General features: G+C 42.6%; 1 protein-coding gene across 1 annotated transcript in view; it reads left to right on the top strand.

Annotated features, from left to right (window-relative positions):
- Positions 1-5,639: 5,639 nt before the first annotated feature.
- Positions 5,640-18,611, top strand: part of LOC140316793 (zinc finger protein 236-like) — a 49,820-nt gene continuing 36,848 nt past the window's right edge. Inside the window, exons 1-6 of the mRNA XM_072394765.1 lie at positions 5,640-5,741; positions 6,915-7,054; positions 9,835-9,999; positions 10,086-10,264; positions 11,936-12,066; positions 13,968-14,140. Coding sequence (XP_072250866.1) covers positions 5,690-5,741; positions 6,915-7,054; positions 9,835-9,999; positions 10,086-10,264; positions 11,936-12,066; positions 13,968-14,140 — 840 coding nt within the window. The 5' untranslated portion in view covers positions 5,640-5,689. The remainder of the gene's footprint in view (positions 5,742-6,914; positions 7,055-9,834; positions 10,000-10,085; positions 10,265-11,935; positions 12,067-13,967; positions 14,141-18,611) is intronic.

Below are 18,611 nucleotides of genomic sequence, written 5' to 3' on the forward strand. Positions count from 1 at the left end.
TTTATCCGTGCACAAGGTTTCAACACCTCCATTAAGCGTCTGGTCACTCCCTGCAGCGCTGTCTAAGACTGTTATCAATTCCACTTCACGGCTGCACGCAGGAGCATTTCACGACACATCAAAGTTTTCAGCTCTTGTCCTCAGCCCCCTTTATTTCTGCACTTTGGTGCTCTTTGTCCCCGGAGCGCGTGCGCACAACACACAGAAGCTCACCTCTGCTCCTGCACTCGCGGCGACGCCACACTTGTGTCTCTGTGTGAGACCCCTGCCTCGTCCCCATTGTCATGTTAATTACCTGTTTGCTCTGTTTTGCAGGGGCTCGCCATCCATCAAAGCGTCTTCCCGCTTTTCATCTCACACAGTGCATCTCTACCTGTAATTAGGTTTGGGTGAGGGAGAAGATGGATTTTGTTTGCGCCATGTGGAGGGAAGAGAAGACATTAGGCAGTCTCCCTGGCTGTTCTGGGGCCGGCTTTTAATGGCATCTAATTGATCTGAGCTGTCACAGGGCCGGGGTTCTGTGTGGCGGGAGGATGATCATCCTCACGTGCCATCCTCAGAACATGAGTGTAAACTCAGCCTTCTGACTTTTACGTAGTAATAAGGCGGCTGTATGCATGTTGTGTACAGGTGGCTGTGTGTGTCTGTGTAGGTAAATGTAACAGCAAGCTGTTGTAACTCTGCAAGAAACAGGGGAGGGGTTTTATATGCATCTGTATGCACATTAAATTGAAGCAGATTACTCTCTACACATAGGGCAAGTGTGTGTGTGTGTGTGTGTGTGTGTGTGTGCGTTGAGACCGCACATATGCATATTTGTACTTACAGCATCTGAGAGGAGGGGCAGAAGTGCCGTGGTCGAATAATTTAACATCCAGATTTGGTGAAGCCGCAGGGAAATCGATACACAGCGTGTCTCTCGAGGTGATGAGCATTCTGTCGTAATGCAAAAAGGATGGCGATGGATTAATATTTAAGAGTAATCTGGAGCGGGCAGATGGATGTTGCTGAAAAATGCTGAGGAGTGTGGGGATGAGTTTATAGTGAGGACGAATAATCACAGGAAGAGGTTTCACATCAGCCGAAACGAGCTGAGATCAGAATCAGCTGGAGCGGAGCGGAAGATCACGGACACGTGGCAAGAGAAAAGGACATTGAGACGTACTTTTCTTCAAATGATCATTTTGAATTCACAATCACGACAGGAATGTCCTCACCGTGAGGAGCTGTGGTTACAAAATGAACCTGAAAACAGGCTGTATGCACATCAGCCATACCCCAAAAGTACATTTTAAAAAAGTGACCAAGATTCTATTGATAACTATTATAGGTTATGAATCATTAAGGTGAGCAAAAAGTTTTCAAGTGGCAGAAAAAAAAACTCTTGGAAAGAGTTTTATATATATATATATATATATATATATTTGCTTGTAAAGACTTGTGTCACCTCACAGCAAAGAAGTTTTGAATCTCGGCAGAGGCCTCTCTGTGTGGAGTCTGCATGCTCTCTCAGTGCACAAATGAGGCCTCTCCAGGTACTCCGGCTTCCTCCTGTAGTCTGAAACCGTCCGTGTTAGACTAATAGGTGATTTGGAATTGACCGTAGGGGTGAGTGTGAGCGTGCAAGGTTGTTGGTCTTGTTTGCCTCCTTGTTGGTCCTCAGTGGACTGGTGACCTGTCTGGGTTGTACCCCGCCTCTCGTCCAATGGCAGCTAGATTAGGCGCCGCCCTCCATGTGACCCCTGGACTGGATAGAGTGGGTATAAACAGAAACAGAAACCGTTTTATTGCCAAGTAGGTTAACACCTACAAGGAATTTGAACGTTGAATGGATGGACATTGCAATAAGAGACAGATAAGTTTGCAAAGAGTGAGAGAGGAACGATCAAGACAATCCTTATAGTACACTTCCCGAAGAATTTCAGGGCTATACAGTAAATGATCACTAAAGAAACCATGCCAGTAAATCACTGGTGAATGATACATAAATACATGCAGACTGTACATTAAACAAAATCACTCTGCAAAAGTGCACTTGACTCTTCTTTGTTATAGGGTTATAGAGAGATAAAACACAAAGAAAGCCGCTGGATCATTCAGCTGACAACAAAAGGACCACGTTGATGGCTAACTTTTCTCCGTCCGTGTCCACTGACGTGTGGAAGTGTCATGTTACAGTCACAATGACGTCTGTTATGACATTGGTTCAGTGAAAGCAAATTCTAATGTGACAAACGTGAGCATATTAAACGTATTACACGAAATCAACACAGTCTTTAACCACTGAGTTTGCCATTCAAAGGATTATTATGACACTTGTGATCATGCAGCAACACCAGGCCTTACACTGCAAGCGCTACATTAGATTTAGATAAAGCACACAAACATGGATGTATATATATCTGAGAGCATTTTCCCTCTGCTTCCTCGTGCACTGTGGGGACGTCCATGCTGCTCCGCTGACCTTCAGCATGAAATGAAAAGTGTCTGATGCCTCTGGTGTTTGGAGGGCCTTTCTCTTTTCCGAAGACGGACAGCCATGCATTATTGATTACAAAACACTCCGGCAATGCTATTTCATCTGTGGAGCACAGATGACCGTGAACCGAGCTTCATTTTAAAGTATTTGAGATCTGCTTTGTGTCCATGCGTGCACCTTTTTGGAACGATTGTTTTATTTCTCTAAACCCCCCCCCCCAAAAGAAGGATGCTAAATAGTGGATAGTGGATAAGCAGGAAAAAAACAACTCCTTTTATCTTCTCCCATTTCCCATACACAACACTGCACAATGATGGCACAAGACAAAGGTAGGGAAAGAAAGGCAAAAGCGGGAGGAGACAGGTCGGTGAGGTGCGGTCATGTCTGTATTGAAAAAATCTGTGTTGGCAGGCAGTGTACTAGTTAGCTTTGATCAATTTCATTCAATTCCTTTTGACAGTATATTCTACCTCTTGGAGCTTCTTTCAGCTGCAAACTTTCATACTTAAGTTTGGAATCTTCACAACAAAATCAACAGAAACGCAAAATTCTGTGCATGCTCGCAAGCCTCTTGCTTCCTCACTGCAGCTGAGAAGCAGTCGTCCAGAGAGCGTTGCTGAGCGATGGCCTTACCTCCCCCGGTCCCCTGTTGAGGACGGTCACAGGGGAGGCCGCCCGTGGCGACCGTGGCTGTCAGATGCTGTTTCCATGATGCCGGAGAATGATCGGTTTCATGGATCCGGACTGAGCTCTCTGACAGCACAGGGGGAAGGCTTGGCCACACCTGGGACAAGAAACACTGGCAGGATGTGAAATGTTCCTGAACAAGGTTGTTCCAAGGGTCACAGCAAGACCTGTCATCCAGGAACGAACAGCCAGGCCTCGTGCTCCAGACGGAGAATATTGGCTCTGAATTTAGCCTTTGTTTAAGTCTGACTTCGTCTTTGTCTGCTTCTGTCTGACATGATGGGGAATTTGCAGACAACAATGTTCTGCTTTTGAAAAGGGAATCAGCAAGGACACCGTTCAGACAACTGATGTTTGGCTGAATAGTCTGATGTCCTTTAAGTTCACTGCGAAGAAATCAAGGAATTAATCTTTAATTGTGCCGGAGTTTTTCACAGGATACCTCATCTGCAAAGTGCTGCAAACAAGCACCGCATTTCCAAGTCTGACTCATGTCTAGCCTCGACTGTGGAAAAGTGCAGCCAGTATCACTGATGTCAGTGTTGCGCGTTAGGGTGGCAGATCTCCCCTCACGCGCTTTTCTCAACATGAGTCTAGCATGTCTCCTGAAGAGGTGGGGGATTCCTAACAATCCCACTCCCAGAGCTCATGACAATTTTCATGACTGATCTCCCTCGTCTTGACTGCGGCGAGGGGGGAAGACAGAACACCGCAGCGCAACGAAAAGAGAGGGATGATAAGAGGGGTGTGGACAATCCCACAAGGTCAGAACGGTGTCCAGTCTTTTGTTTCCCGGCCGTGAGATCAGTGGCCTGCTCAGCCGCGGAGGGACGCGCTTCACGGCCGGCAGGCCTGCCAGAGAACAGATGCTCTTGCAAAACGAACATGCACTCAGTCGGTCGCTTGCCTGACTTGCCCAGTTTGAAAACAAAGAAGCATACAGAGGAGAGCGGCGGCTTCCCACCTGTAGGCCAATCTCAGTAAACAAGGCTGCAGAGGCAGTCAGGCTCACTCACTAAGATTTACTTCCTGCAACAGATACTTAAAAAAAAAAGATTGTTACTATATTACAGGCAGCTGATGTAAAATTCATGAAGTGATATAACCAGGCTGGAACCCTGCAAAGTACTTAATTGAATCACTGAGCTCGAAGACTCAACTAGACTCAGTACAAATGATTTCCCTGTGTTTAGGATTCAGTCCCCCTAATTGTGACACAAAGCCTTGGCGTTTCCATAGAATTACTTACTCGTGTGAGTCGGAAAAAACAAATTCTCTTGATTTCCTGCCTCTGTGAATGAATGAAAGGGCAGAAACCAATACCAGTGGCAGATTATAAATTGACAAAGACAAGCAAATGAGATGTCTTTATCTTCACTGAGGCCATCATGTGCACATTTGCATGGTTGTGTGCACCGTCCACACGTATTTTAGTCTGAAGTAAACTGGGTGTGGGAATGTGGTGTTCAGTTCAGGGAGACACAGAGGTGAAATGGTGAGTGTTGCCTCATCGTAAGAACATTTTTGGTCCAAATCTCAACCGGGGCCTTACTGTGTGGACTTTTCATCTGTTCTTGTGTGGTTGTCTGTTCCTCTGTGGAGCACTATGGGTAGGCAACCTGTCCAAGATGAACCCTGCCCCTCTGCACATGGCAGCTATGAGCAGGGTCAAATAAAAAGGATAAAAAGGGTTTAGTGTCTGGGAGGATAGTCACCACGTACACTATAAGGCATTTACATCCTATGGAAATCTCATTGAAACAAACTGTCAACTGTGATCAGTGGCACAGAGCTATTCATAACTCCTTGCCTCCCCCTGCTGGCATTAATGGACAATAACGTTATTTACCAACTAGTCTGACACACAGGATCTTGTCAACGGTACATATTTTTTTAGATAAAACTAACATATGACATAATATGATCTGTCCTGTTTCACACTCCACTATAGAAGTTTAATTATGGCAGAGGGGAAAGTGGCTTCATCACACAATAAATGTTCTCTCAGGGATATTATCTTGTCGCTGGTAATCAATGACAAGTGTCATAAAGGCACTCTTTGTGGCACTTTTCTTCCCATAGTACAAAAACTCTCCAGTTAATGTGTTTTGTTCGGAAACATAACACTACTTTTAAAAATATTATCATAGTTAATTTGTCCATTTGTTATTCCCTCCATTTAATTTTTAATAATAATATCTGTTCTTGTTTCTTTATCTCTTTCTTTATATATTTCGGTGTTTAAAGGACGATGATTGCAGTTTGTCAACTTAAACATATTTATTTAAATTTTATTGTTCCCCCAAAATTCTTCATGATAACAATGTGCCTCACACTCCCTTATCAGTATCAAGACTATGCTCTAATGTCTACTTGAAGCTGGAAATACAATTAACCAAACGGTAGATGTCTCCCTAGTCCGCGCAGCTGTGTCTTCATGGGTTCGCTGCTATCTACAGATGACCGAATCGCCATTTTGAAAAGCAAATCGTTCACAGCACACCCGCCTTGAGTACTGGAACTATGCCGCGGGGCCGGCCTCGCAAACTGAGAGTTAAAAGCAACGACGAAACAGGTAACTAGTACAAAAATGCAAGAAATAAATAATACAAATTGTGGGCTATCCAAATAACCGGCTATTTTTTCCTCAAGCACCCTTGTAGCTTGAATAATAACACTTCAATGTAGTGTATATAGTCCCCGGATATAGTATTGCGGGTGGGCTTTGCTTTGTACGGCGAAGGAGCGTTTGAGGCGGAATGATATTAATAACGTTTCTGTGGCTCTTCTTATTGGCTTCCAGTCCAAATTGGTGTCCGTGAGGAGAGGAGCGGTGTTATAGTGTAATGTTAGTTAACGTTCGCTTTTCACAGATAACACTTATTTATTAATAATTCGTTGTTAGCTTGTTGTTGCTAACTAGCTCGCTTTGCTATCGTTAGCAGCTAACACGCTAAATTGTTTGCCGTTGTTTTGGGTTTTTTTCTGTCCCGAGAAGCACCGTAGCGAGACTGTCAATGGACTGATGGGAAAGTCGTGATAGTCATGGCGAGTTGTCACGGTTTCCAAACGACAAAAAAGAAATGTCTAAATGAATTCGTTTTGTAGTTTGTCAACACTGGAGTACAATAGTCTGGCACGTTCTTTAACACGTTTAGTTCCACAACTTGTATAGTATATAAGCACGTGATTCCGGGGTTTGGTTTAAAAATAATGAACAACTGGATGTGCACAACGAACAATTACGAAAATAGATGACAAAAAAAGTGAAATAACCCAACGCCCAGTGTCCTCGCGCTGTCAGTGACTGTCACAGCGAAGATGGGCGTGTAGTACCCAGCTGTTGAACACCAGTACCAAGTTGTATCAGTGATAGCCAGATTAACAAGAACTCAGTACAGTTTTTGCTGTACGAAAACACTGTAAATGTATTCTTTCTGTGTCTTCTCTGTGTAATTAAGAAAAACAGTATTGAAGATCATTGTTATTGTCTGCCAAATGTTCATAAGCACAGATCATAGAGTGACTGAACATATAGTGTTTGGAGGATTTCATGTTAGACTGTTTATTTATATATATATATATATATATATATTTATATATATATATATATATATATATATATATATATATAACACCAGTGAGCACTCCATCTTTGTTACTAAAAAGACGAGTCAAAGATGCAGCAGAAAGCCTCTTGAACCACATTAAGACACTCATGCCTAGCCTCTTGTACCTCTCCCATCAGATGCGGATCCCAGTGAATCTAAGGCAGAAAGTTTGGGTGATGGGGAGCTCAAGGATAAGAAGTGCACAATATGCTCCCAGATCTTCACCACGGAGAGCCAGCTGCAGAAGCATCTCCGTGAACATGAGGTCAATGATAAGGTAGGTTTATGACAGAAGTCGAGAAAAGCACGCCACTTTGTGAGGATAGGGGAGACTCTGCCTGATTGAAGCATCCACTGAACTGCGGTGGACGAACGACTCTAGATTTTGATGCTGCTGCCTGTTTGGCATTCTCAAAGTAGATTTCAAGTAAGCGCTGATAAATAAGACTTCATGCTGAGCCGTTTATCAGTCTCAGGCATATCTGGAAAGCAGTGAGGGGCAGCTGTGCTGAGGTTTTGTGCCTCTGAACTCTGAATAGTGTTCCAGGTGAATATTGTGGTGTCACAGCGGTGGTGTTCCAAGCTGTTCATGCTTGCTGATAAGATTGTCGTGTTTGTTTTGTGAATGGCTGCCTCAGTCATGGGGAAAATGTGTACAATTTGTGCACAGGTGTTTTTTTTTTTTTTTTGTAACTGTGCAGAAAAGTTCAAACAAATCTTTTTCTTACATTGAGGCAATAAAGGCTAAAGCTTGTGATTCTCTGCTAATAGCACAGTAAATGTAGCAGCATGGCTGTATCACGGTTTGCTGCATTTGTTGCAGTAATGACGAAATGATTTTAGGGTCTATCTTTCAGAAAATGACACTCCTCTCCCGCTCCCGCTCCATTAATGTGATTGATTGAAGCTAATCCTGTTAGATTGTGACAGACAGATGGTTCATCCCGCCTGCCAAGTGTCATTTTTGAGAAAAAAATTGAACCCCTGCCCTTTTCTCAACAGTTTGCGCCAAATTCTTACCAGATGTTTCTGTGTAACAAACCTGTTGCGTGTCAGGTTAGTTTGTGCTGCCACAGCTGCTCTCTGTCATTCCACAGCAAGCCACATAAGAGCTTTCCGCCATGGTTTAAATGCGACACAGGTTGCTCCCCGAAGTTTGGTGGGAGGTTTGAGTTCCAGACGCCATCTTTGCTCAAGAAAGTTTGTTTTTTCTTCTTCTTCATCGCTGTAGCTTGTAAAATGCATGAGAAACGGATGGAAGCCAGAGTGCCAACGGAGGGGTCATACTCAAAGACAGTAGGTGGAGCCACTTGAGATGAGTTGGCGTAACTCAGTACATGATACCAGTATCAGGATGTCGTTCCTGTTAGCCTCAAACAGAATGCAGTAACTGAAGGATGCAAGGGCCGAAATCCGAGATAATTTCTTATTCTTTAAAAGTCTTGACTTTTAGATCCTAGTTTTCTTTGAGCATTTTTGACATTTTTCTTTTTCTGCTTTATTGGAAAAGCTCAAAGATTTGAGCTCATATTTAAAACCGACTATTCTGTAACTCAAATCTGCACAATATTCCAGCCTCACTCAGACAAATCCTCAAAGTGCTCCAGGTTACATGTCGGAGCTCCTGTGAAACCAAAAAGAAAAAATAAATCGCAGTATATCCCACTGTCATGAGAGATGGCAGAGGCTGCGGCTCTTCTCTCTGCTGCACCTGCTCTTGTTTTGCTGCTGGCTGCACACAGAGACCAATGTTGACTGCCCAGCTGAAGGCACGGCTTGTTTCTAAAAATGAGTTTCCAACCAGTTTTTACCCTCATTTGCTATTAACTTGGAAATTTGAAAGAACTCAAACCAGGTATGGTGCAGGGAGCACGGCTGCTGTGTTGTAAAGGGATTTCCTTCCATATACTCATATATTTTGCCTCGTCTACATGGGCTCAGATTAGAGCTTTACGCCTCCTCTTCGCTGGCGACACGTGTTGCACGCGTGTAGCAGTGGGGGTGAAGCCTGTGCTTCTGTGCACATGAGGGTGTAAATATACAACCCCAGCTCCAAGAAAGTTTGGATGCTGTGTAAAAAGGTAAAATAGGAAAAAAACAACCCAACGCAAAGATTTGCAAAGCTCATAAACTCATGTTTTATTCACAACACAGTTTTACCTTTTCATGAAGGAGGCATTTTTTGGGGGAATTGTGCAAGCACTGAATTGGAAATCTATGAAAAATGTATCCCGTTCATCGTCCACTTAGTCGGCACGTCTGAATGTATTTATTCATTTTGTGGAGATTGCCTTTGTTTACGTGCAGATGAGTCTGAGTTTGCTTTTTGTTTGCAGCCAGTCTGAAATAATGAGCCTGTGCAGCTCCTCCCAGGATAACCTCTAATAAGCCTTTATAACCACACCATCACTTTGTCAGTCTCTCTTTGATTTGAATATTTGTCTGGTGACCTTTGACTGTTGAAGTTGTCTTTATTTACTCTACTATCTGCTATGAGCATTAGCAACACCTTTATTTTCCCCTTTGTGCATGCTTTCCACCACACCTTCCCCTTCCCCTACTCCCTCACATTTACAAAAAAGGATCTTTTTTTTCTTTTCTTTTTACATGGTTTTATCTGCAAGCATGTCAGAGGAAACAAAAGTTCTACCTTGACTGTTGAAAGACAACAGTAAAAGCCAGCCTCACTGCAGCTGCATCTGCATTTGTAGGTAATTTCGGTTCCAAGGACTCTCTTTTCTTTAATTTTCTTCAGACTGAAGAGCTGTAGCTTTGGGATCTTTCACTCCTCAGACTTACAAGTGCCATCATTGCTGTCAGCCTTCTCCAGATTCAGAATGCACTCTGAAATGAAGTCAGCTGGCCCCTGTGACAGAAATGGAAATGAATTTTCGGGTCCATTTTTGCCTCTCAGGAGAAACGTTGTTTTATGCTGCCTGTTAATATTTCACACCGTGTGGGTTTAGTGTATGTCAGACTCTTTCACTTTTTACCTGCATCTCTTCTCCCTTCACAGCATCAATTCTCCTGACTCTTTACCTCCTCCCTTCTTCGCAGCCTCATCGCTGTGACCAGTGCTCCCAGACGTTTAACGTGGAGTTCAACCTCACACTGCACAGGTCAACACACACCACCTCTGACTTCACCTGCCCTGTTTGCAATAAGAAGTTCTCCCGGATCGCCAGCCTCAAATCTCATGTCATGCTGCACGAGAAGGAGGAGGTAAGCGGATGTCAAACTGCCGTGTTCGCTTTTTTTTTTGTGCATATAGCCAAGAACTGTACTCTACTCTGCTTCCATTCGTGCAGAATCTCATCTGCGCAGAGTGCGGAGACGAGTTTGTTCTCCAGAGCCAACTCTCCCTGCACCTGGAGGAGCACCGGAAGGAGCTCTCGGGCATCAGCGTCTACACCTGCAAAACCTGCTGCAAGGAGTTCAAGACCTCTGCGCAGTTCAAGGAGCACATGAAGAGCCACATGAAGATTAGGTCTGCAGCCAGTGTTTTTTTTTTTGGCCTAATCAAGCGAAACAGCAGCACAAAGGAGCCTAAATCCAACAGCTGAAACATGTTGACATGTTTGAGCTTGTTGAACCGTCAGTGTTCTATTCATGAGGGTTTGATTGAACTACTGTAAAAGAGGATCATTCACACATGTCGCCACGTTCAGTTGCCACAAGATTAAGGAAAAGCTGCATGTGGGGAAAGGGTTAATGTTAAGTAACAGCATGTCGGTGGCTCTTCCACTGCTGTTATTGATTTGCGTTCAGACGATTTGAATAGGAGATGGTGAATGGAAACGGTAATAATCAATAAACTTCCACTAATGTGGGCAAAAAACTGTTAACTTTGTAAACTTTAGATGATTTTTGCCAGTTTTGGAGAAGACTTGATTGACACTAGAGAGAATGGAAACGACTGTGTGGATCACATCTGACCTGGCTGGCAAAAATAAAACCTGTCACTCAAACCGTGACTATCTGCATCTGTCCAGATAAAATGTGATGTCAAAGATATTCCCAGGGATGAAAGTAATTCTTGAAAAAGCTGTTTTTTAATTTTGATTTTCCTCCTTAAGGTTTGTTTCTGGTTAGGACAACTAATTCCTCTGCTGAATCACAGCCTCTAGCAACGTAGTCATGGAAACGTCTCTGATTCACAGTTGTTTTTTTTGCAGCTTTTCGCTTGACATTTGCTTCGCAAGTAAATGGAATATTTAAAAAAGGGACAATATCCATTAATCGGGATATAAACAAAGGCAATTTCAAACTACACAAATACGACAAAAGGCTTGTTTTCATTGGCAGTCCATCCGTCACATGTTCACAGGCATCCGTGAACTAAAAGAGCGTTTTTAATAAGTTGTCAGAAAGCAAAGCAATTCATTTCAAGTAGAACTATCTCACGTGTTTGATGCTGGCATTGTTTCTCAAACAGACATTTATTCACACTGTTTAAACAAATGATAGGATGAAGATTGCCTGATGAACAGTGGTGTAGAGTTCCACTGATGGATGCTTGATATGGGGAAAAACCAGCCAGAAATGATCATAGTAAAAGGAACTGGGGACAATTAACTGCAGTTATGCTATTAAAATTTCTCAAAAGATTTCGTAGAAATCGTCCACAACACTAACATTTGCTCTGGCAAACGCTGTTTCAGAAGAACTATAAAAGCATCAGCAGCATATTGGATGTGTAAACTATGGCCCTCCCTGTGAGCTGCAGGAAATTGGACACTGAAGTACAGGCATTGCTGAGCATTTATGCAACATATTTTTAGATGTGTGCAAACTGCTTGTCAGCTATTGCATCACTTCAGCCTTCTTATCTACTGTGCAAATGCAGATATACATTGAGAGAAAACCTCACAATCCTCTGAGAGCTCTCCACTTCTTACCCCAATAGCTTGTTCTAAAAGTTCTCGTCTGATGACAAGATGGAAAGATTTTTACTCATTTCAAATTGTTCAATTTTCTTTATTAGCATTTAGCTCGTAAATGCTTGAGTGGCCCAATCCAAGGTTAGCCTGTGTTCATTGTGAAGATGAAACGTTAAAACCAAAGTACAAGAATTGAAACGAATCGGCACGATGGTACCGTTGAGCTTCCTTTGTTGTCGTAAACCAGTTAGAATTTCTTGTGCTTATCTCCTTCCCAGGCCGCTCTCTTCGAGTTCCAGAAACTACAAGAAAAACATAGATCGCAGTGGGTTCACGAACAGCTGCCATCACTGTGGAAAGGCGTTCAAAAAACCCAGCCAGCTCGTCAGACACATACGGATACACACAGGTGAGGGACACGCTCGGAAATGTGATGGCACAGTGGGTTTTGTTACGGGCTGAGACATGAGCTTTATTTTTTTAGTCTGTTCTTTGAAATATAAAGCCGTATTAGCTATTAACACTTTGCTTTAGGTGTTTGCCATCACAAACATGGACAACTATCACTGAATTACTTTGATACTAAAGACATTTGTCGGAGTTTATCACTTCAACCTGAGCTACTAGCAGCAGGGCGCTCACTGCAAACATTCAGTACACTGTACAGACCCGCTGTCAAAGTTTGGATATTCACTCCTCCTCCCCTGCTGTAACTCAAATTCTTTGCACCAAAAGGAACAGGGACAATTTAGCGAACTCTCTCTCCTTTCCTTTGCCTCCTCCGCTGTTGATGAACTTTCCTGCTATCTTCAGTGTAACTCATGGCGTCATTTCCATTACCCTCATATGACCTTTTCACTCCCCTGGTCCAATCTTCATCTGAGATGAAGTCTTGGCCTAAAAGTTGGTGCGGTGTAAACTTGTCTCCAAACTGGACTGGGCTAAATGACTTTTTCACATCTCGTGAACTGTGGATTCAGTTCTTGTCTCTTGTCAGGTCCTGAATATACTGTATCCCCCAGAATCTTATTGGGCTGGTGATGTTGGCTGTGCTCTTCTTTTAACTGGCAGTTAAGTATTAGGGCCAGTTTGTATCATTTAGCTTAGCTGGGTGGCTTCTAGTCTGCGTTTCCTTTTTTTTTCTAAGCATTTTGTCTGTAAATTTTATTTAAGAAAATAAATAAAAATCAACAGGCTTTTGTTCGCTTTATTGCACGCGTCAAAGTTCTTGCTGAAAAGACTCGCGCAACATATTCGGAAAACCGCTCCAATAGGATTCCGGTTTGTAAATTCCAGAAAACCTGAAGGGAATCTTTTCAAAAGAGTTTAGACGGAGCAGTGACTTGTACTGGCGAGTGCCGGTTGGGTTTTAGGAGCGATGACATTTAACAGTCGTCTCTCCCATTCACAATCTGGCTTGAGGTTAAAACACTAACCATTGATATGCCAGCCAATCGTCTACGTAGCATTTGTTGAATGCGTCTGAACTTTTGAAACATTACTTATGGAGAACTTTTAGAAATGCATCTGTGGCATAAACCACCTGGTTCATCGGGTTGGGCAGATAATGGCGCCGAGTCGCGACCGATCGAAGGCGCAGCTTTCTGCCATGGGTGCGCTGAGGTGTGATGCTGTCATAAAAAGGCGAGCTGGCGGTTTGATCTCTTCATTTGAGCGCTTTAGTGCCCCCGAAATTGCAACCAGAGCAATAACGCACAACATAAGTCTCACATCTGTCCCTCCGATGCAGACTTCTTCATCTTCTTCTGAGTGGTTTCCTCTGTTTTTTTCCCTCAGAGTGTACACAACTCATCGCTCATCTGTTACTCAGAAAGGGTTTGTGGGTAGAATTTTGATGTGCTGTTTAAACTCGAATGCTCCTGTGTTGCTCTGAGATTGTTCAGCCGTCTGGGTTGTGGGCGATATAGCCAGCAGCTTTCATCCACATGTTGATTGCGCATCATCCACATGTTAATTAGTGTGGTTGGCTCGCTGCTTGCATGGCTGATGGTCGATGATGTCGATTCCACTGTGCTTCGAATCTCAATCAGCCTTTCAGCTGAAGAGGTGAGGAGTCACTTTGTGAGAACACACACCTCACTTTGATATTTTTTCTTGACATTGCTGAATTTGTTGAAATAACAAAGAAGCAGTGGGATTTATTTTGGGAAATTGCAAACCTTTGAGTGAGTAACTTCCCAAAATGAAATGAAAAGCACTACCTGTTGTTTTCAGGCCGTGCATGTGGCTGCCATTAATGTATCAAATCAGGATTTACACTTCTCTAACTGACCACGTGTTCCCCCTCAGGTGAAAGACCCTACAAGTGCACAGATTGCGGCAAGGCTTTCAACCAGAAGGTGGTGCTGCAGACTCACATGGTGAGACACACTGGAGAGAAACCCCACCTCTGCATGTTCTGCCCGGCGTCCTTCTCGCAGAAGGGCAACCTGCACTCCCACGTTCAGAGGGTTCATTCTGAGGTAACGGCACACTACCCAAGCCCTGAGCTTCATGAGCTTTTTTGCCCTTCTCTCCTATTTCATTCTACCCTTTCCTGTGAATACAGTTTAGCAGGAATTTCACTGCTTGTGGCACAAACGTCCTGCAAGACTGAAGTTTCAACGATCATAATGCTCTGCCGAAACACGTTTTCTGCCTCTTTATTCAGAGCCAAAATCCAAGGACAGGGCGGGGCTTGAATTTCAGCACAGGATTATGGCTATTGTGCATCATTTAACAAAATCCCCTGAATTCTGCTCTGATATCGTGGTGAAAAAGTGCACAGATTTACGCCAATAAACAATAGTAACTCTGTGGCTTTTGAAGGCTTTTTGTCACAATGTGCACCGTGTATGCAAACAAGCTTTTCCAAGGCATAGTCTTATGATTATGTGAGATAAACCATTTATCTCAAATTCCTGTGTTATAGCAGATAACAACAACAAATGAACTAAATTTTTAGATGAAACGTGATGGCTCACAAAAAGCTTTGTTTTGTTAATCACCAAAGCAAAATGATTTTGTAACGATATGATAATAGATACATGTACATTAAAATGAATAAAAAGAACAAAAAACCCCCCAGTTCAGAGTAGATTAGATACTGTAGAGAGTCATTGTGTAAGGCTGCTGCAGGCTCGATTAACCTCGTGTAATACTTGCAGCAGAAGCTGAAGAAGCCTCTGTCTGAAGACCCTCTGTTTGCTCACTGTTATGTGTAGAGGTTGTGGCGTGTTGTCAGTTATGTTGAGCAGCATTCTTCTAACTCAGAAATGCTTGAGAATTCCAATAAGAATGTCAGTACAGTTTGCCAAGTTGAATAACAAAGCAGACGGAGCAGAAGTCGTGTAGTGAGAGTTTCCTTCAAGGCACATGGTTTGTTTGACCAATTACACGGTTAGGTGTGCCATGTCTTGGAAATTCGAAAAAAGAAGTCTAACACACTGTTGCAGCTTAAGGAGATGATCGCTTGGAGAGGAGGGCCAGAGTGACGGCCAATCGTATCGCTGAATTTAGTTCAGAGACAACATTGAGTTGGAGGAAAGCAGATAAATGCTTTCTGAAATAAAATTAGGACAGCGTAAGAGCTGTAGCTGAGGTCACAAGCAGTGTCCCCCAACTGTGTATACATTACACTTATGTGGAGAGGGTTCCCCTTATTCAAAAAGATAAATATTAGGCTCTGAGCAGAGGCTGAGGAGGATTTAAGCTGCAACCAGGCTGCTTAGCAGAGACTTACAGCTGTGAGTCGGGAATTCTGCTTCTGATCGTTTTTTTCAACACACACGAAACGATCAGCTTTCAGGCTTACAGACTGTTATTTTCATTACAGCTTGACACCTGGTCTGTTTGACTCACAGAGAGGAGATGTGGCAAGATTGTGCCCCATTCTTCCGCCTTTGTCCCCCCCCCCCCTCTTTTCAGAGCATTTCCTGGCAGCCTATTTGTAAAATGCTTCCTGATTTATCCGATCTAATTTCGCCACAACTTTGGCCTCTAACAACGCTCTGTCAGCTCATTCTCTGAGTGCCAAACTGCGGTCGAGAGGTAAAAAGTAAGCACACACATCAAAGTCTACCCCAGGTGGCCATCAGATGAGAAATTCTACTGTGTGAGGGTGTTTATTTTGAAACTGAGCCCGTTAATGGGTGGATTGGTACAGTGGTTCTGTTTCCTGGTTGACGTCTACTTCCATTAATGTGGCAACAGTCTGAACTAGGTCAGCTCCCTGTTGGCCTGATTTTAAAGCACCATAATGATCTCCATCACAGGGGTCACTGGGGCCCCAATCAGCAGGTATCACACAATGAAGACCGCCCCAGTACTCACACTAACTTTGTTCACCACAGGTGAGCAGTGAAATTACCTTTTTTCTTAAATTACTTCAGTGAGCCTATGTCCTATATATATATATATATATATATATATAAAAAATGGAGCCAAGTAAACCTAAAATGTTAATGATCATGCTGTGTTTTGGCCTGTAAAATCTGTATCTGTCCAGAATGAGAAAACACTAAAAATGACTTTTCTTTTCTACCAATATCCACTTTCCCTTCATGATCAAAATGAATTATGAATATCAACTATTGACTAAAATGACATGGTTATCTGTTGCCCTCATTAATGAATTTGCATACAAAGGTGTTGTTTGTGAGTAAAATGTTGCATGATGCTCCATCTCTGTGGCTCAGATGGTTTGGGCCTCCTAATTTCATTCTCAGCGCTTTCAACTTTTTTCTTTCTCGTTGTCTTATTACAAAAATTATATTTAAACAAATTCAATTATATTTCAACAGTAGCCATCATTCCATTGTGTATTCCAATGCTAAAAGCTGCTGATAGGATGAGGGGACTGACTAATTTCTGGAAAGCCCAAACGGCCGGACCATCCAAGTAATGCATTCGATGTTCACAAGTGTGCTTCAGCTTTCATGTTCTAGATCGAGTTTGCACCTAGGATTTATTGGCTTTACTGCTGAGTTGTATTCAGGTGTTATATGGTTTGCCATTCATGAGCAGATGAATGCTGAACACTTCCCCTTGAAAAAGAAGTTGTGTTGCTTCCAGACACGTTGATAACATTATGCTTGTTAAATGGCTTTGAAAACTTTAGTGGGATGGAAAAATATACACTTTGTGGCAGACCATTCCTTGTAGTTACTTTCTACTCCTCGGATTGCTCTCTGTATCTTATGCTTGCTCCTTTCTGTGTCTAGTTTTGGCTTCTGTACTGTCTGAAACAATGGCAACAGCATCATGAGCAGTATCGTTCAGGCAGAGTAAATAATTGCATTTTTATCAGTTGGTTTCGCTTTTCTTCACTGTCAAGCCTGGAAGGTATTGGAATGCTTCCTTATAATTTTCATGTCTCACTTTAACTCCACTGACAGTGTAGTTTAATCTCTGCATCCACACACCTCCACATGGCTATTTAACATATCTTTACATACAAACACATTATAAAGCTATGGTATATTTCCACTTTAGTTTACAAATATGCTGTTTGTCATGTAGTGTACTCAATAAACGTGTATTTTTCATCAGAAAGCCGAGCTTGCTATAGACACCGCACCACACTGCATCTCTGCATTTAGCTACAGTGATGAAGCAATTCCTGCCATGTCTGTCATAATTCTCCTCCGACAACTGTGACAGAAAACCAAAACCTAACCAGTGGAAAAAATAGAATCAGTGTAAAAACGCCAAGGTCAGGTTTTTCCACTGGTTCTATTTTTTCCACTGGTTAGGAAGGCGCCAAATTGAAAGAAACAACCAGAAAGTATCTAATTAGCAGCAACGATAAGAGCTGATCTAATTCTTTTGCTACATAGGAAATAAGCTTTGATTTCTCCTTCTAATATTTCCTTCTGTGTAGTAAACACCAGGTCATCCTTTCTGAAAGGAAAAGCATTGATTCTATCCCAGAGTTCCTTGTGGCTGCAACATTCAGAGTGGCACGTGGTTATTTTTATACAGTTGCTCTAACTGTGATTTATGTCAATAAATATTAGGACACAAGAGTACGAGCAGCATAGATGAGCAACCTGTAACACCAGCTTTCACCGTTGATTATTTTTTTCAGTTACCATCCTTGATGATGAAGCAATAACTTGTAGCATCAGAATTTGAATAGTAAAAACTCTCAAATCTTTTAGATTCTGCATTTGCAGCACTATATGTGTGTAATCAGTGCTATCATGTCAATTTAGCCAAAGTTGTGCTAATATTCAAAGAGCTTTATGAAATAAAACAGGTGTATCATCAGGGTAACTTTGTTTTTTAATACATCAGAACAAACTGGCACAAATGATGCTTCCAAGTGTGACACCTTACCAGATTTCAACAACTCTAAATTCTTGCATTTGATCTTATATATTAAGAGAAGAAATTTCAGCAGATGCTTTAAATCTTTAAATCTTCAGCCACTGCTCTCAAACACTTTTATGCCTCTGTATGCCAACTCAACCTGTTTTTGAACCTGACGCTTTCATATTCAAACAATTTAAGCTCATGTTTGTAATAGTTAACTATGATTTTCATCTTCCATACACCCAATGTCTGCCAGGATTTCTCCTTTCACTGCATGTTCATGTAACTATCTGTTCCAACTGCTCTTCTTAACCTTCTTTTCTCGTCCTTTCCCCCCACTTTGTGACTACCACTACAAGAGAATTGTACATTTCATGTCTCTTCTCTCGTATTATTTCTTCTACATTTGTCCACACTCATCACAGCCTGCAGCTACAAACCTACCATCAAGGTAGTGATGACACTTTACTTCGTCTCTTTGCCCCCTCCTGCCTCAACACTTCAAACATACTTCGCATACGTCCCCTCTGTCTCCAGAATGCAACCACCTTACTTCAAAATCTTGCCTGGCTTCCCATAAGCAATCTGCCGACCCTCACTGTGGTGGGCCGCTCATATAAAAGCTGTCAGACCTCCTTT

Source organism: Leuresthes tenuis, unplaced genomic scaffold (assembly GCF_036924035.1).
Source record: "Leuresthes tenuis unplaced genomic scaffold, fLeuTen1.0.hap1 SCAF_10, whole genome shotgun sequence".
Taxonomy (NCBI): domain Eukaryota; kingdom Metazoa; phylum Chordata; class Actinopteri; order Atheriniformes; family Atherinopsidae; genus Leuresthes; species Leuresthes tenuis.